The 27,413-nt window shown below is 41.4% G+C and overlaps 4 protein-coding genes across 4 annotated transcripts; 2 read left to right on the top strand and 2 right to left on the bottom strand.

The window, feature by feature from the left end:
- The first annotated feature begins 844 nt into the window (after positions 1–844).
- LOC144716996 (RAD3-like DNA-binding helicase protein) lies at positions 845–18,177 on the top strand. The gene is made up of 28 exons (XM_078592302.1): positions 845–1,224; positions 1,306–1,378; positions 1,469–1,544; positions 2,467–2,531; positions 2,623–2,667; positions 2,750–2,850; positions 2,929–3,070; positions 3,277–3,338; positions 3,408–3,490; positions 3,587–3,657; positions 6,331–6,418; positions 6,509–6,581; positions 6,652–6,744; positions 10,369–10,477; positions 14,157–14,250; positions 14,331–14,414; positions 14,498–14,654; positions 14,879–15,072; positions 15,187–15,231; positions 15,353–15,381; positions 15,458–15,579; positions 15,726–15,773; positions 15,972–16,096; positions 16,186–16,304; positions 16,372–17,164; positions 17,267–17,326; positions 17,458–17,535; positions 18,051–18,177. Exons 1-28 carry the CDS (start codon positions 870–872, stop codon positions 18,078–18,080), a joined length of 3,414 nt encoding a protein of 1,137 aa, XP_078448428.1. The 5' UTR covers positions 845–869; the 3' UTR covers positions 18,081–18,177.
- Positions 18,077–18,702, bottom strand: LOC144716998 (WUSCHEL-related homeobox 8-like). Its single transcript, XM_078592304.1, has 2 exons — positions 18,579–18,702; positions 18,077–18,514 (listed from the first exon to the last, which is right to left on the bottom strand). The coding sequence occupies exons 1-2, from the start codon at positions 18,685–18,687 to the stop codon at positions 18,267–18,269; spliced, it is 357 nt and encodes a 118-aa protein (XP_078448430.1). The 5' UTR covers positions 18,688–18,702; the 3' UTR covers positions 18,077–18,266.
- Positions 18,703–18,808: 106 nt separating this feature from the next.
- On the bottom strand, positions 18,809–20,153 carry LOC144716997 (HMG1/2-like protein). The gene is made up of 8 exons (XM_078592303.1): positions 19,997–20,153; positions 19,830–19,888; positions 19,646–19,750; positions 19,499–19,556; positions 19,387–19,431; positions 19,232–19,312; positions 19,071–19,157; positions 18,809–18,992 (listed from the first exon to the last, which is right to left on the bottom strand). Exons 2-8 carry the CDS (start codon positions 19,877–19,879, stop codon positions 18,972–18,974), a joined length of 447 nt encoding a protein of 148 aa, XP_078448429.1. The 5' UTR covers positions 19,880–19,888; positions 19,997–20,153; the 3' UTR covers positions 18,809–18,971.
- Positions 20,154–22,087: 1,934 nt separating this feature from the next.
- LOC144716995 (uncharacterized) lies at positions 22,088–26,493 on the top strand. Its single transcript, XM_078592301.1, has 9 exons — positions 22,088–22,768; positions 23,571–23,604; positions 23,692–23,770; positions 23,900–23,945; positions 24,039–24,137; positions 24,919–24,987; positions 25,060–25,351; positions 25,438–25,586; positions 25,694–26,493. Exons 1-9 carry the CDS (start codon positions 22,352–22,354, stop codon positions 26,327–26,329), a joined length of 1,821 nt encoding a protein of 606 aa, XP_078448427.1. The 5' UTR covers positions 22,088–22,351; the 3' UTR covers positions 26,330–26,493.
- Positions 26,494–27,413: the final 920 nt, after the last annotated feature.

The raw sequence follows: 27,413 nt of genomic DNA, 5'->3' as shown, positions 1-27,413 counted from the left end.
CAGCCGCAGAGCGTAATCTCTCGATGATCTCCTCCGGCGCTAAGTCTTCGGAGTTTAAGAGACAGCGAAATCGTCTCATGAGGTCTTTGGAGGCAGGTTTTGAACAATCGGCGTCTTGTTTCTTCAGGCCGGCGAGAAGGCGCTTACGCGGAGGGAGCAAAGACTTGCAATCAGCAGCATCCGCCTGAGCTGACTCGCTCCCCATAGATTTATCGTTGAAAGGAGCTCGGATCTTGAAATTCTCTCAAGAATTCTTCTCCGATTTGCTACATCCGGGACCTGCAACCGACGCCGTTCGATCAAGAAACACTCGTGAATTCGAATTTGAAAACGTCGGCGAGAATCGGAAACCATACTTGTTCGGATTAGACAACCGAAAAACCTCGGTCCTGTTTCGTAGATTCGCTCAATTGAAATACCTGCGACGTCGCAGGCCGCGCTCCTCGAGATTATCGTACGGCCGTGGCGTAGGCGCACGTTAGGGTTTTCGTTCCATCAAATTCCACAGAGATCAACGGCAGAACGAAGAGAGGGGTGGGGGACACTAGTCTCCGCTCCTTTGCTCCTAGTTTTTATATTTTCCGCATTTAATTTTTAATTTTTTGCGGGGGTCTAACGACCAATCCGACGTGGCAGAGGCGAACGGTGCAAAGCGCTTTGTACGAAGAACGGTGCAAAGCGCTTTGTAGATTTGTCGTGACGTCATACTACAAACGAGATTAAAACGTATTTCTATAAAGTTCTGGGTATAAATGCAAAATGCAGATCTAAACAGACTTTTTTTTGAAAAGAAACTTATAAAACACCCGCCAAAACAAGGAACAGTTCTTTCACTTCATCTGAAGAAGAAGCGGGGCAAGCGAGGAGAGATGGAAGCGTCGACAACCGGCCGGAAAGGCGATGCGAAGTCGAAGCGCAATGCTTACCGGATCGGCGGAATATCGGTGGATTTCCCTCACAAAGCATACGGATCTCAGCTTGCGTTCATGGGAAGAGTTATATCTACGCTAGATCGGGCGCAGAAGCAAGGTCACTGCCATGCCTTGTTAGAATCTCCAACCGGTACCGGGAAAACATTGTCTCTCCTCTGCTCTACTCTGTCATGGCAGAAGAACTATTCTCCGAGGTACTCCAAACCTTCGCCGTCGTCCCCAATCGGCAATGCAACTAAAGGTTCCGATCCGTTTGTCGATGGAGGCGGATTCATTCCAGAATCTGAATCTCGTGAGAATTTATGAAATTCTCTTATGCGTGTTTATCTGTCGGCGATGAATTTATTCTCTACTGACGCATAATTTTATTCAGAAAGACCGACTGTCCAACACGGCAATAGCGGTGAAAAGCGCGAACGAGCCCCCCCAAGGATATACTACACTTCGTGAGTATAGTGTTCTCCTATCAAATAACGCGAAACCGATCAGTTTTTTTCCTGTGGAACTCAATCATTGTCTGTTGGACTTGGCTGCAGGAGGACACATACTCAAATTACTCAGGTCATCAATGAGTACCGCAAAACATCATACCGCGTGCCTATGGCCGTTTTGGTATGTGCTTGTTTCTTGGGGAACATGTGGGACGCTGGGGTCTAGAATATGTGTATATAGATCAATAGTGCGTGTAGAAGTTTCTATAATTTTTTCTTTGTATAAAGTTGATGTCTTTATATAATTCATCACCTCTCACGGTTAATTATTTTGGTTTTTTATGCGGGGTTTCATATGATGTTGAAACCTGTTATCCGTTTTTTTCTTTTGAGTGAGAATCGATAATTATATAAATGTTGCGTTGTTTCGTTATATCATCTGTCTCGCTGACAGTGTTGATAAATGGAAATAATAATATATCATAGTTTAGTTAGAAATTTACCATTCGACATACTTGTGAAGGTATACATCGCAGGAGCTCACCTGATTTCTCAGTTTTGCCTAAATGAAGCAAATCATTCACTCTTGTGCCAGACCCAAATTTTTTCCCTTTAAAAGGAGAAATTTATTAGATGTTATATAGATGAAGTATCCCTGATTTTATGGCGGGGATTCATATCTCGTCAGCGCTTAGTTCCACTCTTGCACCTTATCGTCCTAATTTAGTATCTAAGCTTTCAAAATATAATTCTCATCAAATCTCGTGGATGCGTGTTTTGATCTGTTAATGGCACTACTACACAGCACGTGGGGCCCATTTTCTGCACATTGTTTAAGGCTATTCTAGCCATTGTTAAACGACCGCTGTACTCCATCGTGTATATACTATGCTTAGAAGAAATAGAAAGAGGGAGTAAAACCTTTTTGTTTTTCCTTTTTACTCTGTAACAACCTCTTCCCAATTGCAAGCTTTCCTCTCATGATCATTTTTGAATTTATCTGGTTTGGTAGTGTTTCCTGACAAACATTCTTTCAGCACTAAGAATTTACCTTAATAATATTTTCTTTAATGTTATTTTCCTTCAACAATTTTTTTTTGCAGGCATCACGAAAGCATTACTGCACTAACCCAGTCATATGTAAATCCGACGAAGTGAATGAAAACTGGTTTGGCTATGGAATAAGACAGAACTACATACTTCCTAGCTTCTACCCTTTTGTGTTATGCTATATAACTTATTTTCTTTTTTAATTTCAGTAAGAAGCTTTTAAAAGATGAAAAAATGGGGTGCGCGGAATTCAAGTGAGTTGCCTATTTTCATGATGAAGATTTGAACTATCTGTATTTGTGGTAACTGATCATAAAATTACTATCTGACTTCCAGAAATGCAAATAGAGTGAAAGATCATCCTTCCATTAAGAGGGGTGGTAGCCATGAAGTCCACGATATTGAAGATCTTGCAAAAATTGGTCGAAGCGTAAAAGGTTTGATCTTCCACTTAATATATTTGAGGACATATTTTCCCTAATTTTCCCGCTTTCATTTTAAATTTTATACTGTAGGTTGTTCTTATTTTGGTGCTCGTTCTCTGGCTGTCGATGCTCATCTGGTTTTCTGCCCTTACAACTATGTCATAAATCCAATCATTCGCAAGGCAATGGAAGTTGATCTTAAAGGGAGCATCTTAATTCTTGATGAAGCCCAGTAAGTTCTGTACCTTTTGGTTAGTGATATTAATCTTGCATGTTCTAGAAACTTGTCCGCTGACTCGTCTTCAATAATGGAACTCTCAAACAACCTAATTCAATTTTTTCTTCAAAATGTTCCTTGTTCTCGTAACTTTGTATAAGTTCATTTCCTTCGCATTTTTAGATGTATTAATGTGTATTGAGGTTGGTATTTCTCCGCAGCAACATCGAGGACATGGCAAGAGAAGCTGGAAGCATTGATATTGATGAGGATACTCTGCACAGTATGGCATTTCAACCTCCATCATCATTTTTCATTGCTAATATTTCTTCTCAATTTCCATTACTTTAAGGACTGCAGCATGAGCTTGGGGAACTCTGTTATGGTCATTCTGGGAATTCTTCAACATATCAGCCGCTGCATGACATGGTTCAGGTACCTTTAAATTCCATCAATGTGCTCAATGGGCACGGAAATTGGTATAAAAGAGGGAAGAGAACTACTGATTCAACATTTCTGCATTTTGATCAGGGGATGATAAGTTGGATAGGCCGGAGGACAGATGATCTTGGATATCATGATTTTGAACATTATTCTTCTTGGTCAGTGACCTTTTTCAATTCTTTACAAAGTCTATGATTCTCAATATTTTGCTCTGTAATATTCCAATTTGCATGCATTCCTTATGACTAAGCCATTGGGGGTAAATGAAAGAAGAAAATTCTCTAGCATTTGGTTTGTTCCTGTTCTGTTGAATTCCTCCTAAATTCTTTAATAATACTGCACATGATGCTGTTAGTCATTAGTATCCATTTAGGAAGTTGTTCTATGGCTCATTTTTAGTTACATGACATGAGATCCCGCAAAGATCAACGTTATTAGGTTTTTTACCTTGAAATAAGAAACACAAAATTAAATAAGATTTGTCTTGAAGCTTTGATGCCTTGGTGAATCTGATACATTATTTTCAAAAAATGTATCGAAGACGCTTCAACAAGCAAATAAAATAAATCGGCTCACACGTGTGGAGGGGTCATACATGTGAGTTTAAAAGACCAGTGACCTATAAATAAGAGGGAAGCAGCGGGAGTGAAGGATATTCTTTCCCTGTTCAAGAAACGCTTATGCAACGGGCTGCTGAGGCAGAAAGGCTCGAGCGGAAGGATCTGTGACCAGAGGATATTGCTAATACTTGGATAGAATAACTCCAAGAAATACAGGTAGCAGGACTGTCATCCAATACCCAATGCAATACTCGATCAATATTTCAATAATCGTTCACAAGAAATGGATCTGCAAATGTTCTAAAAATAAGAATCATGCTGAGAGCAGTAGTCCCAGAGTAGGAAAATCAAGGAGAATGTGATCCTTTACACTGCAAAGTATGCAGCTTGTGTGGAGCTTATTTTCATTGTGACAATTGACATATAGAAACGCCAACTATGTATGATTGTTGACTATACAAAGGGATAAAAAGGGAGGAGAGAGAGAGTGATAAGAACTTGTGAGTTCTGATCGGGGATAGGACGGAAGGAAGGGGGAAGACACGGAAATGCTTGTCGATAAAGGGACAGGAGATGCTGTAGAGGACTTTGGTGAGAGGAGAGGCCCTAGGGGGATGGACGTCGCACAGAGATGGATTATTGGCAAGATGGATGTAACATAGGGGAGGGAAAGGAATCACTTGATTATATTCCTTGTCTGACCTCCTATTGGGAGGGATGTCCTAGATAAAAGGAAAGGCAATACGAACATAGTGTGAAATGACTAAAATGCCCCTAATGACAAAAAATGTCACATATACCGTTGGGGTGGTACGATCATAATATAGAGAGAGTGAGAGAAAGAAATATATAACGAAAAAGAGTCAGCGCAATATATAACTAATAAAACATACAAAGGTTTCATGGCTTCCCAATCTTCTTAGTTCCACATGGTATACTTTGGCTCATGACTTACTTGGATTGTACCTTAATGAACACGACGCCCTAAACTGTCAACAGGTGTCTTGTTTTTCTGAATCAATTGTTTTGTTACAATCATAAGATGAAACCTCAATCAATGGAAAAGACTTGAATTAGGGGACATGAAACCACAATCGACAATGACTTCTTATTTATGTTCAAAAGGTTTCTATGGTTTGTGATGGGGATTCTAGAGTTAAGATTCTTAACGTGATGCGATCCGACACCACATCTACGAACGTCGGCCCAGGCCCTCGCGGGGGGGCCCATTAGCAGAAACTATTTCATCCAACCGGTGGAGGGAGATGGTTGCTTTTGACTCTGGTAAGCGCCACTGCGCCCCCCACTTCGAAGGCTCCTTCTCTGACCTTCCTCGTTGAGACGATCAGTCCTGCTCGAGGGTGGCATCCCAGGTCGAGTCTTGGCGTTGTCCAACCCGTCTGCTTGGAGGCGTCATCAATTCCGCCAACCTTCCACATTTTCAACCTATCCCCCTATCTTTGTCTACGTTTCCTTCTTTCAGACAAGTGGATTGTTGACATTAGTAAATTCAATCAAGTTTTGGAATTACAAGGCCGTAACATAATGTAATTGAAAATACTGTCTTGGGACTTTTATTTGTGTTTGATGAGAAATGGTATGGCTCTGCATATCTGGTAGAGTTATTCAGTGAACTCAGCCAAGCTAGAGGCCAACATTAGTATCTCTCCACAACATTTCCTTCAAGGATATTCAACCATTATAATGATGTGAATTAAATGCAGGAAGATGAATCTCGATTGATGTGAAAGTAAATTCAAATTTGATTTCCCATGATTGGCAATTTTGACGGGAACTAGTCATTTATTTAGATGATTTCTTATAAGGGTTAGTGAAATCTTTCTGCAAACAAAAAATGGACGGGATTATCATTTCAAATACATCAATTTTTACTAAACAGGTATGATTCCATCAGAGTGTAAAGGCTTGCTTTAAGAAGTACCATTGATAGAAAACAGTTATTTGAGAAGTTATACATGACCTCGAAAGGTTCACATTCTTTGTTCCTAACATTTTCATGAGTTATCAAAAGCAAGTCGTTTCTTGTATACTTTGCTCATCGTGAAAGCACTTAGATTGAAATTATTATTCTCCAGTTGACATGAGTTTATTTATCATTCAAATTTTGGAAATTTATTGATTATATTTTATCCTTCACCTTTTCGTATTTTTCTCAAATTCCAACTGCTGATAACCAATCCATACGAAAGTTCTTTATCTTAGCTGCCTAAGGATGTACCATTTTACAAATTTTCACATTTATTCTAACAGCTGGACTGGGGATGGTGCTCTCAGAGAACTTGCTGATTCTGGTATTTGTCCTCAGAGCTTTCTAGTACTGGAGGGATGTGCTAAAAAGGTAATATAATAATTGTATTCTTGTCATTTGTTGACATTCTTATTTATCTCTTTCATCATGTCTCATGGTAACATATTAAACTTAGTGCAGGCTATCAAGGATTATTCAGAGGGGGTGTCAGAGCAAGGGTGTCTAAGCGGGATGTCTGCAACAATACTCGAGGGTATAATCTGTGTGTTTAGTTTTGGGGAAAGAATTTTTTGATGCCGGATGAGTACTGCTTGATGTTGCAGGTCTTTTCTGTTCACTATATTATATTTTCGTTGAGGGTTGTCATTATGCAATTGATTACCAGTTAGTACTACAACGCCTTGGTAAAACCAAAGGTAAGGCGTTTTGGTTTGGCATCTTCATGAATTTGTATGGATTGTTATGCTTACAGCACCACTGTTTATGCAACTCTAGTGCTCAATCGAATTTTTGAAAATATTAATGAATTTAGTGTTTGATTGAATCTTTTTCATGTGCATTCAAATTAGCACATTGTATGTTTTACTATAATTTCAGAATGCAAATTTTGTCCTGGAAACTTTTTTAAGACTTATCAAAAGCTTCAACTATTAGTGTTTGCCAAGTTTATGGGGTTGAGTAGATGAGATCACACAGACAGAGAGGAAGAGATATAAAAAAACTTCAGCCGCAGCAGAAGCGTGGGGACGATGAAGAAGAATAAGAAGACAGAATTAAGTTCTGTGATGGTATAACTTACATATACTGACCCAGAAAAATACATGGCAGTTACAACGGCTAGTTTGTGGTTAGTGCAACATAGCACATGAGTATCATGTGCTACATCACAACACCCCCCTGCAATCTGGAGAGTGGATACTATCCATACCCATCTTGGACACAAGATAATCATGCTGAATCCTGGTCAATCCCTTGGTCAAGAAATCAGCCAGTTGGTGCTTTCAAAGCACATAGTGAATGTGTAGAATCTGCTGTTCCAGCTGCTCCGTGATGAAGTGGCAGCAGAGGCACATGTGTTTGGCGCTTTCATGTTGGATGGGATCATGAGCAAGACGAATAACAGATTGATTGCCACAAAGGAGTGTAGTGGGTTGGTCGAGAGGTAGCTCCAATTCGTGGAGAAGATTCAAAATCCAAAGATTTTCACAGATGCCTTTGACTAAGGCACGAAATTTGGTTTCAATGCCTGAGCGAGAGATGCCTCTTTGCTTCTTTCTGCACCTTGTGAATAGATTCCCACATAGGAAGGAGCAGTAATCGGCAATCCATACAGCTCCTTCTGAAGGGGGCTTCACATAGAAACCTTTGCATCATATTGAGTATGTTCCCCATTGTGACACGCCATGAAGGAAATTAGAATTTTATATAGTATTCATTTTTGCCACCGGGGCAAAGGTTTCTTTGTAGTCCACACCATACTGTTGGGTACATCGTTGGGCAACTAGCCATGCTTTGTAGTGCACATGTTGACCATCCGTTCTGTACTTCACATTGTTTAACCATTGACAGCCTATGGCACTCTTCCTACTGGTAAGGAAGTTAGATCTCAAGTGTGATCAGAATAAAGCGCTTTTGCCGCAGCCTCTATAACAGTTCACCATTGAGGGTGAGTGATAACTTCATGGATAGGCTTGGGAATAATGACTTGTTGAAGATCCAATAAAAAAGCTCTAGGAGCGGGTGTGCCATTCTGATATGTGAGAATATCACTGAATCAATAGGAAGTAGTATGACAGATGTGGGTACTATCTTGAAGAGGCATAGGCGTATCGGTTGCAATCACGGGTCTTTTGGTAAAGATTCAGGGCTTTGGGAACTTGGTTGTTGTACTAGTGGAATTGACCTGACCTTTGGCATGTTTAACATGAGAGATAGGGTTGTACCCTAGTAATTGGGGACTCGCTTGACTGAGGATTATGGCGCATGCTCGCCACAGTTAGAGTCTCCAAGTGCGTAACACAACGGATTAGTCCCCGTGTGAAGTGGTGGTTTGTGAGTAGGCAGGGGACCATGACTTAGCTGCCCCTCACTAGGCTGGTTCAAAGGTAGATAAGTAGGTGAAGAAGATAATATTCTGGGGTAAGTGATATTGTCATTTTCTGGAGCTTGTCCAAAATAGAGTTTCTGTTCGTTGAATATGACATCTGTAGGAATAAGGTATGCCTCATAGGAGGGTGATAGCACTTTCCCTTCTGAGTATTCAAATATCCAATAAACACAGACAGTGGCTCGTGGAGCCTATTTGTTGGCTTGGTGTGAGTGTAGATGGACATAACATTGACAGCCTAACAGTCTAAGCTTTGCTTAGGCAACCCATTTTATTGAGGAGTGTAGGGATATGAAGTTTCACGTATAATGCCCTGGTTCATAAAGATATTCTCAGTGTCCGAATTCGGTAACTCATGTCCATTGTCAGGGCAGAATCTCTTAACTGCTACCTCAAACTGGCAGTAAATCATACTCAGAAACCCTTAGATAATAGTGGTAACATCAGATTTATGCTTCATAAGATGGATCCAACAAGAGCAACTCATATCGCCTAGAAGAACTAAAAACAAATTGATGCCAAGTAAGTCAGAAAGACCAGGACGCCAAACATCAATGGGTACGAGCTCTAACAAATGTGTTGCTCAATTTAAGGAAAGAGGATAAGTAGTACATTTATGCTTAGCCAGTTGACATATGTTACACACAAAAGTATCCATATTCAAATGGATACATAAATCTGGAAACGTGTTTTTCATCATGGAAAATGATGGATGCCCTTACTGTCAATGGAGAAAATTGTTTTCATTGACGTTGTCCTGGTTGTGTTTGTGATGAAGGTTTAGATCTGGGGGTATGCGTTTCAACTACATATGCTGTACTCTCTGCATTATCCTCACGGAATAGACAGGCAAATTTCTTTTTTACACACTTGTACTATGGTATCTTCAATGTTCAGTTTATGTTCACGATTGAATAATTGAGTTAAAGTAGATTCGCTTTCCAATCGTACTCCCTTCAGATAACGATACACTGTCACGTAGAATATAACCACAATCCATGGAGTTGTTAAGGGGTGGCCAGTAAAAACAGATTTCCTTCCACAAACACTGAAGCTCGTTTGCAAATCCTTAGGCAGTCTGATAGCCCTGCTTCCAAGGGTTGTGTGGCAAACTGATATGATACCGGGCCGTTGTTATGCCAAACGGGGGTCCGGTAAGTCATCCAAGCCATTCTATCGGCCCAACTAGGCCCAAACCGTTGGGCTTCCTCCCGTATATATATACATACAGGGAAGAAAGATGGGGGCATGAAGAATTTCCATCGTAAGCCACTCTCTTCTTCCCTAAACTTCTCTTACTTCCTTCTCCCTGCCATCTCTCGCACTAACCCTACCTCTTCTTGTTCCCCGTCCTCTCACGTCTCTCCCCAGGCATCACAACTCTGTCCCGTGGAATCGAAGCTGCTGCTCCAAGGGAGGCAATCAACCACGCTGGAGTTGTGATCACTTTCCCTCTCTCTCGACCTCTCTTTCAATTCTATCATAGCGAACAATCTTGGAGACAGTTACATATTCAAGAACTGTCAAAGGGACGTTTCAAGATCATCTTTCAGTTGTCAAATTACATAGATAGTTCAAGAACGTATCACAAACTGGGAATGAATGATATCTAGTCACCGCTTGAGGGGGAGTGTTGAATGGAGTTCTTTCTCTATTTCTCTTAAGCCTCTATGAAGTAGCCCATTAGCATGAGCCCATTTCAGATTCTCTCCCCTCCCCCATTATAAAAAACTTGTAATGAACTGTAAATTTTATTATGAGGGCTGAGTCTCTTTTTTATTCTTAATTTCTTCAATTATTTTGTATTCTGCATTATTTATAGCTTTTCACCAATTAGTTTTTTCCCTCAATACTTTGCATTAAACGGTTCATTAACCTTTGGATTATTTTTTGACTGCCATTTCTATGTATGTTTCTTTAAAATTATACGCAGGTAATAAGGCCAAAATATGGGCTCATACGCTGAGCCTTTGGTGCATGAATCCGGGGATTTTTTTCAGAGAAATGGCTAATCTTTCTCTATCAGTAATTCTGACATCAGGGTTAGTACACTCATTTGTTCTTCTGAGCCCCAAATCTGGTGACAGTTTTTCATTCGGAATCTGGGTGATTCTATCAATAAATATTTATTTACTTATTGTATCTTTACTTTGTTGTCATGGTTAAAATAATCATCTATGTGAACTAATATGTCCTTTTACATTTATAAGACAGCTTAAACAGCTGATTAGGTTCATAATAGGATTTATTTCATAATTAGGTTCATAATTAAGTTAGAGATGGGCCACCAAATATAGGTGCATACTACTTCCTCCTCACACTGAATGCTCTGCTTCACATAGCAGCTCTCTACCCAGTCCACTGCAATGTGTGGATTTTTGCTGTAAATAAAATTTGACCTACAATGCTTTGTTTCTTCACCTCGGTGTTTTGACTTATAAAGTGTATTTGGGTTACATGAGAGATTCTACTGTAATGATATTTTTACATGTTTTAAGTATCTGTGTGTCCCATTATTGACTACTGCGTGGCTAGGTTGGCAATCGTTGGCTTCAAAGCCAGGCTATAAAAAAAAATTTGGAGTTAGGTTGCTATATGATATGAGCCAAATCAGGAAATATAAATGTAAAAGGCAGGTTGAAAGGCTCGCTTAGATCCTTTGTAAAAATAGAGACACTCGATATGTTAAATAAGATGGTGCACCTTCATGAAAGCTACTCTTTGGGTTTTGGAGAATTGGAGTTCAGTCGACCAGTCGAGGAGATCCTCCAAGACTGAGGGGAGGATCAATCCGATTCTTCTCCACGCGGTCCGTCTGTGGATTCAGCCACATCCGTAGTCTATTTCCTTTTGGTTATTTTCCTCTTCTTGTCTGTTCCCGACATACTCCCTTCGGGGTCGACAAACTGGTTTGTTTGAGGAGTGGATTTATCTATTTTTCCTGCTGCTATCTTCACAAGTCTCTCAACTTCCCGTTTTTGTTGCAACTTTGGATATGAAGGAGATTAGCGTGTCACTATATTTTACCCTTGAAAGTCGGTTCCAGAAACCTGAAGCCTTCGTCAACAGTAAATACAAAGATCAGGAAGAGAAAGTAAAACTGTAGAAACGAGAACTCTTAACAAAATATTTCTCTTTTACCCATCATTACATTAAATAGTATCTGTATCCCTATCATCAGTCCATGTCCGTCTTATCCCTCTCTCCAGTCAAACCATAGACAAAGAGGGGACAAGTATGAATAAAATACCTTGACAACAATTATAGATTGGACTCAAAGTTTGAGTATCAATATTGTCTGGGTCATCATGGTGGCAATGAAATCAAGCCTTTAATTGAATATGCTGATTGATGCAATTGGCTGATAACAGCCTAAAACTGCAGTGCAAGTTGCTCCCCCATCTCTACTATGTGAGCCTTCGGATTCTTCATGCCGGCTTATGTCAAGCAAAATATTCAATTGGTTTCCCTAACACATACGACCATTTAAAAGATGCCACCCTATACTCCATCTCCCATGGCCTCAATCTTGATAACAAAAGATATTGTGCTGTCTTCATCTTCATGATTGCTCTTTGTGCCTCTCAATCTACCTAACACTTATCCTTTTTAGTAGATTTGTCCTTGGAAGTTCGATGGCTTCAAATCAGTGGATGAAATTCTGTATTATCCTGCTAGCCCAACAAAGTCTCATAATTCTTTGATGTCTCTCGGGGGAGTACAGTTTGTGATGGCTTGTATTGTGTTATGATCCCCATGTAGATCTAACAAAATCAAGAAATAGGATGAGGGGGAGAGAGAGAGAGAGAGAGGAGTGTATTATCAAAAGAGATTGGAGAGGCAGAGTGGAAACCAATGATAGAAAAGGTGGAATGGGGATTGTATTGGTGGAAGAAAAGCAGTCTGTTTTGTATTACTGAGATTTGTTCTGTCAGAAATCCCAGTTTTCTATATCGCGGTCTTTAAGATACCCACAGGCGTGGGAAAACATTTTGAAGGATTAATGAGAAGGTTTTTTTGGGGAGGAGCTGGATCTGAGGCCTAAAGGGGATGTCTCTGGTCTCCTGAGACATAGTGTGTAGACCCCTGAAGCAGGGAGGGTTGGGGTTTTTCCTCTACAGTCTATGAACCTGGCCATTATTGTTTTGAATGTCCTGAAGGACAGGTATGACTTGGAGCTTGATTGCGAGAGGCGCTTGGTTAAAAGTCAAGGGGAGTCGCCATTCTGGCGTGGTATGCGACAAGTCTTCCCCCGTATCCGAGAGTTCTTGGATGACAAACTTGGAGATGGATCTGCTTTCCAATTCTTAATTGGTAATTGGTCGAAAGTATTCTAAAGGTGGAGTTCCCAAGGATTTTTCTCCCTTGCGCGTAACTTGCAGGAGAGTCAGAGCATGCTGGGACCAAGCATGGAATCCAATATTGGTGGGGCCCTTGTCAGAGCTACAGTTTGAAGAGCTGTTGGGTATGCGACATACACTTATACAACTCAGCCCTTCAAGCAAGTCGTGAGATGGTTGGGAACGGTGTGGCACATCATTTTTGGTTAGGGATGCATATATGACGATCAGAGGTGGAGCTAAGGAAGATTCGTCAATCATCACCACATCCACCTTGCTGTGGAAACAGAAAGTTCCTTTTAAGGTGCAGATCTTCAGTTGGCTGATGAGGAGACGGCGTCTGGTGACACAAGTCTTCCGGAAAAGACTGGTCCCCACGTCCTCAGCAGAATGCATTATGTGTTCAAGGGATGACAAAGATTTTTCTCCCTTCTTTTTCACATGTCAGTTTGCCCACGACTATGGACATTGCAGCAGATCATAGGGGTGGATGTCTCTTCTGACAAGGCCTTTTGGGACTCTATCAGGACGGCAGATACAGGAGCACGCAGGAATGGGGCAGGCTTCTTGAGGTGCTATGGGCAATCTGGCTGCACCACACAAAGTTGATTTTTAGGGGGAGGATGGCATCAATGGATAGTGTCATTCACGATGTGAAGATGCTAATATCGTACTGGTTAGACTGGGTGAAGAGAGGATCAATTTGGTCACTATTTGTATGAATTGTTTATGTAGTTTAATAGCATCAGGTTGATCGCCAGTACTGGGTGGTCCTCCTTATTGTCTTAAAAAAAAACAGCAAAAGAGAGAAAAAGAGAATGATAAGTGAACAAACCCTCAAAAACTTCCAAATTGGAAGTTCTTGCTGAGAAGCCACAAAATGATTATTCATCAAGAGGTGTCCCAAATGACCTTACAAGGGGGTATTTCTAAGCGTTAGACTCTCAAGGATTGGTTATTTTCTCACCTGAGGCTCAGTTGTTGACCGAGCCTTGTTGACCGGTTCTGGTTGTCATTGTCAGGACTCTAACATATTGCTGTGGACAGAACATAATAAACTGACCTAACCTAGGCATACATACCTATCTCTCCTGTCTTCTCCTTCTAATCTTTGTCTCTTTCTACTCTTTGCTTCACATTCTTTATTTTGTTATTGCTTTGTGTCTTGAATGTACTGGAGTTTTCATTCCCTTTCCAATAACCAATTGGGTTGTAAATAAAATACATAGTCTAGTAATGGTGCGACAAGTATACACGTAATGCACTTTTGCTCTTAACCTCTAGACCTGTGTATGTTAAATGTTTACCTTTTAAAGTACCTTATTAGGGGTGCCTGCTTTTACATCCTCAGTCTGCGATTTACCTCAGTTTTTATGACCAGAACATTGTCCCCTATGGGTTCTTTTTCATCTGAGTTGGGGGTAGAGTTTGATGTTTGCATGGAAGCCCCACATGTTATAGACGCAGAATCACAGGTTTGTTCTTGGCAAGGGTGTCTATGTATTCTTCATGCTTTCTGTTTTATGTTTGTCTTTCTGTGCTCTTATCGTTGCAGCTCTATGCTAATGTGCTTTCTAAAGGCCCTCAAAATTATTGTCTCAATGCCAGCTTTAAAACATCAGAAGGTTACACCTTCCAGGTATTTTTTGGTTATCGTTGACATTATTTTGTGATATTGTGACAATTAATGGAATATACATGAAATGAATAATGTCTCGAAAGGATGAACTTGGGTCTTCGCTGGAAGAGATTTTTAAGGCTGTACCAGGAGGGATACTAGTATTCTTTCCAAGTTATAAATTTTTGGAAAAGCTCCATATCCGGTGGCAGCAGACTGGCAGGTGGTCTCAGCTGAATGCAGTGAAACACCTTTTTGTCGGTACGTCCTATGAAATGAGATAATTTTTTGTTTAACTTTTCCAGTAGATAACTTTCGAATGTGTACATTCAAAGCCTTTCTTACCCACATGATTTTAAACTATGTTTGATATCTCTCTTATATTACTGTTGTGCTAGTCAAGTGGCTTCAATTCAACTGTTACTTGCGCCTAGAAAGACTTTTGATGAACGGCTTGAGGTAACCTTTTTTTTGGTCCTTTGCAGAGCCAAGAGGCAATACTGGTGATTTTGACCGTACTTTGAAGGCCTACTTCAAATCAGTCCGCGTTAGTAAAACTAATGGCCCGAGAAAGATGAATGAGATGCAGAAACGGCAAATGAAGAGATTTCCCGGAATTCAGCCAAAAAATTCTACAGAGAGGCAAGGGGGTGCTCTTCTTGCTGTGTGTCGTGGAAAGGTCTATTTCTTTCTCCTTTTTTTGTGCTGGACATATAGAAATCATTTGTCTAAATAAAATACATGTGTTCATACCTTTCTAAAGGGAAGTTGATCGTGTGCATTGCTGTGGTAGGTGTCAGAGGGAGTTAACTTTTCTGATGATGATGCTCGAGCTGTGGTATCCTTTATTCATGAGATGCGCCCGTTTTGATTGTATATGTGAATCTTTTCTTTTGATTTTACATTAGTCCGCTGAACATCGTTTATTCCTTGACTTTTCTGATAATGAAAAAAATTAGGTGATTGTTGGCATTCCGTTTCCCAACATGTGAGCATCTATCTCAACTTCGTTTTTCTGTAAATCTCTTCCGTGTGCCTCTATTTGTGACCGTTTGATCCTGCAGAAATGATCTTCAAGTGGCGTTGAAGAAGAAATATAATGATACTTTCAGGTCAACTAAGAATCTCCTCGGTGGAAATGTGTGGTACTGTCATCAAGCATTCCGTGCCCTCAATCAGGCTGCTGGTTATTTGCTTCTTTTCTCCTTGCCCTTCCGCCTCCCTTAAATTTTTTCTCATTCAAACTTTTAACTTTTCATACTTTTCACATATTATCTTATTTCATAAATTTCCTCAGAAATTATGGGATTCATTTTTTTCTCTTGTCATCAGGTCGTTGCATCAGGCACAGATCTGACTATGGCGCCGTGATATTCCTAGGTATTTTCTTTCTTTATAAGCTTCAGCCTCAGTAGATCACAGTAGATTGTGGCTTAAAATGTTTCAGTGAACGGGTTGATCACAGATCTCGTCTGATCTTCCCTCTTTCTTCAAAAAAAAAGTTTCTTGCGAAGCCTCGTAACTTTTCTTAGTTAAGCATTTTATTTTTATGAAATTTTAGTTTGGTTGATGGTCCAGATGAACGTTTCAAGGAGGAAAGGAACCGAGCCTATATATCTAAATGGATTGGAACTTCCCTCAAGCAGTCTGAGTCATTTCAATTGGTGCTGGAGGAATTAGTATCATTTTTCCAGAATGCCAAGGTCCGACAATTGACTTACTCACACTTATGTCATTCCTGAATTTCAAATGTTCTTTCTACCATGGCAATTAGCTGTAATTTAACTACCAGGAATCGAAGCCCCCGGAAAAGATAAAAGTTGAATCCCAAAATCTTCTCAAATATGGGAATGTTGCACCAAATTCAAGACAGAAAAAGAAGCTCACCCAAGACACTGAGCATGATAAAAGGTAAAAATCCCGAAACTATATTTTATTAGTCAATTATGTCAAAATTTGAACAAGCCCTCTTTTTCAGGCTAACAGCAAGCCCTTCTCCGTTGTTCTTGTCAGAAGAGAATGATGATCATCTCAGGATACTGTCGGAAGACTATATTTCTCGAGATGTTCTAGAACCGTCTTTTGCTTCATATTCAGCATCCATGCCTGAAGAAATTCCTCTCGAGGCCCCATGCTTCGCCATAGATTCGGAGGTTGAACAATTAAACACCCCCGGCCACAATCCAGAACTCGAGCAAGAATCTCTCGGCATCAACTCAAAATGCCACAAAAGAAAAAATCAGCTGAATTTCTCCTCCAATTCTGTTGATGATGATGATAGGGCAGTCCGGCCATCTTTCCAAGACCCTGTTGACAAGTCTCAAGAGCTAAAGCCAAATGAAACGCTTCAGACTGAAGAAGATGAAGACGGAGTCAAAATATTGACCGAGTCAACGGAAGTCAAAGTGCAGAAATTGCATTTATCCTGCTGCGCTTGCTGGAACTCGCTTGGCCTCACCGAAAGCCGCTTCCTCGTCCCGTGTTTGGTGATGGCATCTTCAAATCCTTGCTTGTCACTTTTTCTCGAGAATGCTCTCTCCAGAATGGAGCTGGTTTCAGTCGTCGTCGTCGTCGTTGACATGTGGAACGTTGACCGGCGCGTTCTCAGTGGCCAGACGTTTGGAGATTCTCAGCGCCGGGATGTGTGGAGCGACGAAGGCGGATGCGTGTTCAGGCCCGTTGGCTGCCCTTTCTGTTCTGCCATTCCAGCTAACTGCCTGGGTCTTCAAATCCTGTCCACCGACGCGTCGACGGCACACTTGTTGAACAAGGTAAATTGGATGGCTTGCCGGTCTTGCTGACTTGATAGTTGACTTTTAAGTCAACGAATGACACGGGCACAGTTGACCCTCCTTGAATTTATTGCGATGCAGGTTCTTTTCTTCCGGGAACGGCTGCACGTCAAGGAGGATGTTGTCTCGTCTGAAAATGAGGTTTCCGTCTTTATTGTCTCTTCCATGGATTAGAAATTGTTGAAATTACATTTATCTTGGATTATTTCAGTGTCTTATTTTTTTTATTTGGTAGAATTAACTATTGAATTATTACTTTGTGCCCTCGTCAGGAACCCATGGAGATTGACCGACGCTCATTTCTCGGACAGTCCAAGAGCCCGCCGAGTCAAACCAGAAGTAAATCAAGGGTGAGACATGTTTCGTTTTTATTCCTTTTGATTTTCTTTCTTAGAATTTTTTCCCTTGTCCCAGCAAACCAAAAAACAGAAATCAGTCAATTAGAAATCTGTTGACTGCCATATAAAGACTTTTTGTTTTTTCCATCGTGGTCAAACTAGAAATAAGTCGCACCTACAAAAAAATGAAAATACCCCCTCATTACAAAAAAATTACTTTTCAGATTCGCTTTTCTTCTTGGCCAGTCAAAGTAGAGAGAATATTTTTTTTTTTTTCATTCTTATTTTCTCTGCATGCTCGAAGAGTAGTAAGTCAAAGGTTGTTTATAAGAAACTTTTCGTTGCCTTTTTTGACACTCCACCCAGCAAGTGAGAAACAGGGAGAGAGAAATATTCAGTTTCCCTTTTTAGAATTCTCCTTTTTTCTCGCGAATCAAACGAAAAAATCCAACTAATTTCCCTTTCTTAACATTCTTCATTCAATTTCAGAATTGTTTTTGAGAAATAATATTTGATTCTGAATGCAGCTGAGACTACCAAGGAAGGGACGAGATTGATCAACGCAATCACAACAAAACCTTCATTGTGCTCTTATTCGGGTAGCAAACAAATTTATTATTAATTCTAAACCCACCATGATCATCATCATCATCATCAATCTAAGAACAGACGACCAGAAACAGAGCAAAAAATCCTCCGAGACAGAATCAAAAACCAACTTTGGGTTTCAAGATCATCGAAGATCATCCAAGAGGAACCTCCGCTTTCCTCTTGGAACGCGCTCGCCTATTCTGGAACCAGTTGTAAACGTTCTTCTCGGACACGTCGCCGTGCAACGTCAGCGCAGAGGTGATCTCCCGAATCTTCTGCTTACTCGGCGTTCCCTCTCCCCGCTCGAACACCCCTTCAAGAACGCTAAGCTGCGTCGCCGTCGGCGTCCACCGCCCCCTCACCGGAATTGTCTCCGCCGTCGGATCCCACACCTCGCTCTCTGCATCACCGTCAGATCGCTCAAGAAAAAGAAGACGAACCTGATCAAGATAGATCTGCACCACCTTCACGGCGAATTAACAATACTCTGTACATATCTGCAAGTTGCTCGCTGATTCCGCCGTAAATGGCGATCTGATGACGAAGGATTTCAATCTGTTCTTCGGTAATCATCTTCTTCGCGTTTTCAATCGTTTTTTTTTGAATTTGTAGTCGCGAGAAAGTTTCTCCTCTTTTTAGGAAAGTGATCGATTTCCGTTTTTTATATATATTTTTAATGAAAGAAAATGAGAGAGATGATAAAGTTGCATTGACTAGACTGAAATGGTGGGCAGGAGCAGTCCGGGATAGTACAAGATCCACACAGACCTGTCAAAAGCAGCACTTGGATGAACAAAGATTATAAAGAGGAAGGAGACGAGTGCAGACGTGTATGATCCTCCCGCGCCGGCGCATCTTCACTCATCGTCTTCATCTTCCTGTGCAAGTAAGTTTTCATAGTAAAACTTCGTTAATCTAGATCCCAAATGAACTTAATGTCCTAAATTTGAACTTACCTCCTCGCTTTCATCATCGCCTTCGTCGTTCACCTCGGATTTTGATTTATCGGAGTCGTCATCCGCCGCAGCCCTACTGGATGTCTCCTAAATTAATCAAAGATTATTTTAGTTGGAAATAATCATCAGAAGTAGATGATCTCTGAACGGAAGAAACGAACTTGTTTCTTCGCAGATGCAGCTGCTGTCTTCTGAACTTCCGCCTTCCTCTTGTTTGACTTGTTCACGTAAGGAGCTTTGTCCTGAAATCAATCAGTGTGATGAATATTGAGCATACATAATTGAATTTTAATACTGAGTCGAAGGGATTTCTTACAGCTTCGGACATGGTCTTCCATTTCGCACCGGCCGCCTTCCCAACCTGATTATGATTAAAATTAAAATTAAAGATTTGAGTTCTAGTTGATGTTAATTGACTTGGAACTTACAGCGGCGACGGACTTGTTCTCCGGATGCTTCTCCTTGTATTCTTTCCTGAATTCCTCACTAGAGGAACCAATTGAGAAGGATTAATATTAGCTATATATAAACAGCACGAGAGAGGAATAAATCGTATTCTGAACGAGAGATCGTACAGAAAAACAAAGAAAGCGCTCGGCGCTCTCTTCGGTTTGTTCGGATCCTTGGCCTTCTTCGCAGTCCTAGCGGCTCTCACAGGAGCCTTCTTCTTTACTGAAAGCCTGCACAGTTAACCTCGATCGTTAAGAACATCAATCTTCCCTGGCAGGAGATCGCAGAAGAAGAAATCAAATCGCAAACCTGCTATCCGCCTTGGTTGTCTCAGCCTTCGATTTCGCACCGCCTTTCATCGCTGCGATCTACAAAGACATTCGAACATCTTCAGACGGTAAAACAAAGTGACAAAACAAAAAAAAGCGGACAAAAACAAACAAATAGGAAGAAATCGAGGAAGAACGAGGCATCACCTGATGAAGAACAAGGCGATCAGATGTCGCGGGGAGTGGTTGGAGACGGGAAGGGAGACGGTGAGATGAGTCGCGAGAGGCGAAGAGGGCGATATGAAGGGCGACAGAGAAGGGACGCGAGGGAAATTAAAATCCAAACGATCGTCCAAGATGAAATCCGGAGTTTTGAGCGGGATCTAAAATACGCCACGTCATCGATCTTCGTACTCGCCTCCTATTGGCCCTCCGCTCTCTCTCCTCTCTCACTCTCCTCTTGTGTTTCTAATGTGCTTTCGAACGTTCACCTCCGTCTCTCTCTCTCCGCGGCAGACCTCCGCTCAGAGACGTCCGATCTTCTCGCCTCCGGGAACACCGAATCAACGGCTCGGATGCTCTGCGGATCTCTATGCCCGCATTAACCACATTTAAGCCAAGATTTCAACTGTTGTACTTAGGGGAGTTTAAAAAGAATGACGTGGAAATTTCCGAGCAGGATTATTATCCGATATTTTAGAAAATGGAGCAGCTCTGTTTTAATGCAATAAATGAGGTAGACGGAGGAAATTTTAATTTTTTACTCTTTTTTGAAATGTAGGTTCGACGTAGGGGCGGACGTCATCCGCCACGTGTCTGTTAGACCAGGGCCCACATATCACGTGACTGCACGGGAGTGGGTGGGGCGACAAAAAGAGAGAGAATTTAGAGAGAGAAAGATAGATGGTAGAGAGATAGAGAGAGGGTAAACTTTACCCTCTTTACCCGGTAAAGAGTGAGAAAAGAGAGATGGTAAAGAGAGAATAGAGTGAGAATAGAGAGAGAGTGAGAGTGGAGAGATGGTGGAGAGAGAAGAGAGTAGTAATAGAGAGAGAGAGATGGTAGAGATAATAGGGAGAGAGAGAAAGAGAGATGGTAGAGAGAGAATTTTGAATAGATAGAGAAAGAGGGAAAAAAGACAGATATTTAGAATAGATATAGAAAGAGAGAGTAGATAGAGAAAGATAGAATAGAGACAGATATTTATTCTAGGTAGAGAAAGAGGGAATTGAGAGAGAAATTTGGAATAGATTGAGACAGAGAGAAAAGGGTGAGAAATTAGAATAAATTGAGATTTGAGACAGAGAGAATAGAGAGAGAAATTTAGAATAGATTGAGACTGATAGAATAGATTGAAATTTAGAATAGATTGGGATTTGAGACAGAGAATAGATAGAGAAATTTAGAATAGATTGAGACAGAGAGAATAGAGAGAAATTTAGAATAGATTGAGATTAGAGGAAGGGAGAACAGAGAAAAATTTAGAGTAGATAGAGACAGAGAGAATATAGAGAGAAAATTTTAGAATAGATTGAGATTTGAGACGGAGAGAACAGAGAGAATAGAGAGAGAGAGAAATTTAGAATAGATTGAGATTTGAGACGGAGAGAACAGAGAAAAATTTAGAATAGATTGACACAGAGAGAATAGAGAGAAATTTAGAATAGATTGAGATTTAAGACATAGAATAGAGAGAGAAATTTAGAATAGATTGAGACCGAGAGAGTAGAGAGAGAAATTTATAATAGATTGAGACAGAGAATAGAGAAAAATTTAGAATAGACTGAGACCGAGAGAGTAGAGAGAGAAATTTAGAAAAGATTGAGACAGAGAGAGTAGAGAGAGAAATTTAGAATAGATTGAGACAGAGAGAGTAGAGAGAGAAATTTAGAATAGATTGAGACAGAGAGAGTAGAGAGAGAAATTTAGAACAGATAGAGATTAGAGAAAGAGAGAATAGATAGAAAAATTTAGAGTAGATAGAGACGGAGAGAATAGGGAGAGAAATTTAGAATAGATTGAGACAGAAAGAATGGATAGAGAGAAATTTAGAGTAGATAGAGACGGAGAGAATAGGGAGAGAAATTTAGAATAGATTGAGACAGAAAGAATGGATAGAGAGAAATTTAGAATAGATAGAGAAAGAGAGAATAGCGAGAGAAAGAGATAGAACAGAGAGAAATTTAGAATAGATAGAGAGAGAGAGGGATAGAATAGAAATTTAGGATAGAGAGAGAGAGATAGAATAGATAGAGAAAGAGATAGAAATTAGAATAGATAGAGAGACTAGAGAGGGCAGAGAGAGGGGGAAGAGAGAGAATAGAGAACAGGGAGAAAAAGGTTGAAGAGAGAGAGAGAGGGGGAAAGAAAAAATAGAATAGAGAGAGGATACAGAGAAAAAGGGAACAGAAACTAGACAGAGAGTGTAAGGAGAGCGAAGAGAGAGAAGAAGAAGAAGAAAACCGGGGAAAGAAGGAAAAAAGCGGTATATTGTATAGAGAGACTAGAGAGAGAGAGAGAGAGAAAGGGGGGGCCGAGGAGGGAGAGAAGGGGAACAACGAGATGGGAAAGCCGGCAGAGAAGAAGAGGAAGAAGAAGGGCCGACCTTCTCTCTTAGATCTGCAGAAGCGCAGCCTTCGCCTTCAGAAGCAGCAGCAGGAAGAAAACCACGACTACCCCGGCAGGAAGAACCCTAGCCCCAATCCCTACCTCAGATTTCCCAATCGCCGCTCCGCCCGCCCGCCCAACGAAGACGACGACGACGACGAAGAGGAAGAAGAAGAGGGCAGCGGCAGAAGGCGGGAGAAGAAGCTCAAGCTCGTTCTCCGCCTGCACCACGCCAACGGCGCCGCCAGGTCCGTGGAAACCCGTTCCGATTCCGACTCGTCTGCCCCCGAATCGAAGAACGATGGAAGCCCCGAATCGAAGAACGAGAAGAAGCAAGACGGTGGTGCCCCTCCTGGATCTGATCCGGGAAAGGTCGGGCTTTCTCTGAAACTTGCGCGAATTCTGCGGGGTTTTCGAGCGTTTGAATTTTGTTTGATCGCGGCGTTGCCTATTCGATTCAGAAGGATTTTGAGAGAAGGGTTCTTTTTTTTTATTGTTTTCTAGATAGATCACTTCCGTTGCGGCGACCGTGCGCTGCATTTGAGTGACGAAAGTCTGTGGATTGAGCCTCATCTATCAGTTATGTATCGGCGGTCGGGAAAGGATGAAGCTTGGTTCAATTTTCTCAGATTTTCAAACGTTTGACCGTCTTTGATCGGCATTGTATTAGGAAAATGGTCATCGTTGCCGGATCGCTTTGATTTTGGCTTTTCTGCCGCGATCATCTGTTTTCCGGTGATTATGAGAGTAGATCGTCTATGGGTTGAACCGCATATGTCAAAAAATTATCTGGGGCGGTGGAAAGTTGAATCTTGCGTCAACCTGCGCGAATTTTTCTGATTTTCGATTATTTCTGCTTTGACCGACTTTGGATTCCGCTCAATTTGAAGGAAAGTTTTCTTTTCTTTTTTTTTTTTCAAAAGGGTATGGTCATCGCTAAGACTCCGGATCGTCCGCTGATTTTGAGAAAAGATTGCCGGTGCATTGAATCTTATCTACCAAATCTTTATGTTTCATTAGTGCTGATGTTTTCAAATATCTATCCCCGACTAAGGTTCTGACTATCTTTTTTCTACCATCATTTAATCTACGTGATTTGCCTTGAACTTTTTCAACTGTTTTCCTTGTCGAAGACTTTTATTTCTTGTTGAGACATTAGCTTCTGAAATTGCAGGAGTTGTGCAGCGCTAACCCGCAAGCCGTGGAAGGTCAGTTCCTCACGCATATGTTGTTAATGACCCTGCAAAAAAAACTTCTGCTTAAACGTTTCTGATCTTGACACATTTTCCAATCAGGTGACCAATCAGATCCACCGGTCATAACGCCTTTGCCAGACAAAAAGCTGTTAGTCTTCATCCTTGACAGGCTCCAAAAGTGAGTGAGAATTATAATCTCTCTGGATTAGTTCACTGGACAAAAAAGTGTTCTTTTTAATTACTTTTTGTCCTTTTATGAGAATAATTTCAAATTTAGTTTCATGATGGTTTCATCATTTACTCGCAGAAAGGATACCTACGCTGTTTTCTCGGAGCCGGTCGATCCCGACGAGGTGTGATCATTTTTCCCTGCCTTGAAAACCCAGGAAGAAAATACGTATTCTGGTTCTCTCTCATGTCATTTAAGAGTTGTATTCTTCTTTCAGCTACCAGATTACCACGATGTGATTAAGCATCCTATGGATTTTGGCACAGTGAGAAAGAGGCTCACTGACGGATTCTACAAAAACCTTGAAATGTTCGAGGTTGGAGTCCTTTTTATTTATACTTGATCGTTTTTTTTGTCAGAATTTTTTCGTTATGTTTAATTTCCTTCGATGAGAGATTTTTTGTCGTGTCTACTCTCATTTCCCCCCTAACTGTCTTTCTTGGCATGTCATCAAAGACCATGTTTTGGCTGCCCAAGTGAGTCAAATGCTCTGTGCAATGAAAAAAAAAATTAATGCCAAGAACCTTAAAATATGAAACCTTATGAACTATGAACCAACAGGTGGGTCAGTAAAGAACCATTTAAAGCCGAAAAGCGGAACAAATCTTTACCCATCAGAATTAGATATTTGTCCTATCTCGAATGTTGAGAGGTGTTTTGGTGTCGTTAAAGTATGTTTTTATCCTTCGATATGCTATGATCTTCTAATTTTAGAGTTATGATTTTTTATCCATTTGTCGATCTGCCTATCTGTCTATCTATGTTTGTCTATGTATCTATATATCTATCTAGATATATCCATCTACCTACCTATATACATATATATCTTGATATGTGTCTGTCGACAAATTGTGATTTGTCGTATTGGTGGCGATATAATCAATCCTGATCTAGAAGACGTTGTGTTTAGTCCATATTCATGTATTTTGTATGTGGGCATTCGTATTCACCAAAATCTTCAAAAATCAATGACTAATCCTGACGGAATGAATGCCTGTGGCATTGACATGGGTTACTTTATATTCAAAAGGGATGAACGATGATCCCATCTGACAAACATTCAGTTCACTTTCTGATAACAAGACTGTCGTATGCAGAAAGACATTTTCCTAATCTGCTCAAATGCTATGAGCTACAATGCCCCTGACACCATCTACTTTCGTCAGGTGAGATGACCTGCATTCCCCCTTTATTATCCTTTTGTGGGCTTAATAATATTATCCTTTCAATTTTATCAGGCGAGATCTATACAAGAGCTTGCAAAAAAAGATTTTGAGAATCTCAGGCAAGACAGCGAAGATGATGAGCCCAAGATTCCACGAAGGGGTAGGCCGCCAGGCAAGAGTGTGGCTAAGAAGCTAGCCGGTAGATCACCGGGCGACCGCGCCAGTGTTGACTTCTCTGACGCGACTCTTGCCAATGCTGGAGACAATATGTTGACATGGTCAAACTCCTCCCACGACAACAGCCATCGCTTCCTCAACAGCGAAGCATCTCTCTGGACTGGAGACAAATCAGCCGATGACCCTGGTCCGCCCAACGACCTATGTGATTTTATTATGCTGATTAACCGGTTACAGGCCATTGTAGTTATTATACTTCTCGTTTTCTGTCAGGTTCATCATGGAGGATGAAGATAGGGAAAAAAGTTGCTGTCTCAGACGAGAACAGGCGGCACACCTACAATCAGCCCATTCATTCTAAAGGCTGGGAAGAGCCACCAGTACTTGCTGTTCTTGATGGCGAGAGGAGGCAGCTGGTGCCCGTAAGTTTCCCTGCTCTTGCCTTGTCTCAACATGGGCAATCGCTTTTCTCCATGTAAACATCAAAAGTGAAGCTCTTCCCTCTCATATTGTGATGGGTGATTCTCAGGTTGGGCTCCACGGTGAGCACGCTTATGCCAGGAGCCTGGCAAGGTTCGCTGCTAACCTCGGGCCGGTGGGATGGGAAATTGCCTCAAGGCTGATCGAGAAGTCTCTGCCCCCGGGTGCCAAGTTTGGTCGTGGCTGGGTCGGCGAACCGGTGCCGCAGCGGCAAGTCCAGCCACCGCCACCACCGTCATCGGATACAGCGAGTCCGAATGCGGTGTTCTCTGCCCGGCCTGGTTATGGCGGCGGGGTGGTGGATCCGACGCCAAAGCCTCCGTTCCAGCTGCAGCATGGCAACCCTGTGATCAATGGGTTCAACTCCGGGGTTACTTCCAGCATGGTACAATTTGGGAGAATAGTACAGGCAACGGCGCAGCCAGTTACACACACGGGCGCCCTGGAGATGGTTTCCAGGGCTGGCGGAGGCGGTGGTGGCGTTCTTTACGCTGCAAAAGATTCCTCGCCAATTGAAACAGGGGAGAGGCAAATTGGCAGCGCCAACTGGAGGGGTCTGTCGTTGCGAGCTGCGCCGGAGTCAACGCCGCCGCCCGATCTCAACGTCAGATTCCAATCACCGGGCTCGCCGCCGGCGATTGGAGTGGCTGATTCACAGCAGCCGGACCTCGCATTGCAGTTGTAAGTTTGTCGCTTTGTTCTGCCCCGTCATTTTTCATGAGAGAGGGGAGGAAGAAGATGAGGCCACTATAGCTTCGATTCTCTGTTGTCAACTATCATATCTTCGAACAGTGTACAGATTTTTTTACGTCATAGGAAATATCAGATCCTCTCGCAGGTTCAAATTCATGTATGATGATGCTGAATCATGTTAGTGACTAGTTGAAATGTTGTTCCTCGATTAAGCATCCTTATGTTCTTCGTGTTATTCAAGTGAATGAGGCTGAAGGTTTTAAAGGATGTTTCACAAGATTTGCGTTCAGTTGATGCTGGAGAATGTAATTAGAATGATTAAGGGTGGAGAATGTTTTACAGAAAAAGACATCCTAAACCCTAATTACATATATTCTACGTTTATAACAAGATGGGTACATATATTCTGTGTTTCACCTTCCCTAATTTCCGGCTGGTCAATCAATTTATCCCGGGGAGTCCATGCGTTAAAAAAATGTATCCATCATTAAAAAATATATTTGTACATCTATTTTAATCAAATTCTCTGAACAGTATGCTCAAATTCTAGATCCAAACAACTTGCATTTTCTGTATTTTTTTAAACACGTCGCCTTAATGGATTTTATGGCTTCAAAGCGACATGGTGGACCTCTTTTTCTTTCTCTCCTTGCGAAACTAAGCTTTCTCTCATCAAACAATAGAACACCCTCTCTCGATAACAACTGTATCTCCTGATTCGCATTTGAGTTGATCCATCCAGAAATTCATTTGGGAATTCCCTCCTGAAACCTAAAGAACTCCTTGCCAACTCAGCGCGTAGCATTGCAAAGTCTGATTTCATTGATACCTAGTGCTTCTACCCGGCCTTTACGTTGCTAAATATTGAGTTCGAAGACTTAGCTGTCTGATATGCACATACAAACAGAAGTGACGGTGACAGATGGGACAGTACTGAACAGCTGTCTATTCAGTTATCCGTTCATGGGGTAAGCTTTGTCCCCACCATCATCAGTCCAAGTTCATCATCTTCACAATTTCGTCATCAGTGCCGTCAGACATTCGTGTTGGGGGTTAATCCTGTTCAGTTTAAAATA

This window comes from Wolffia australiana, chromosome 2 (genome assembly GCF_029677425.1).
Source record: "Wolffia australiana isolate 7733 chromosome 2, ASM2967742v1".
NCBI lineage: Eukaryota > Viridiplantae > Streptophyta > Magnoliopsida > Alismatales > Araceae > Wolffia > Wolffia australiana.
The sequence above is the reverse complement of the archived record's forward strand: the minus strand, read 5'-3'. Positions and strand labels throughout refer to the sequence as shown.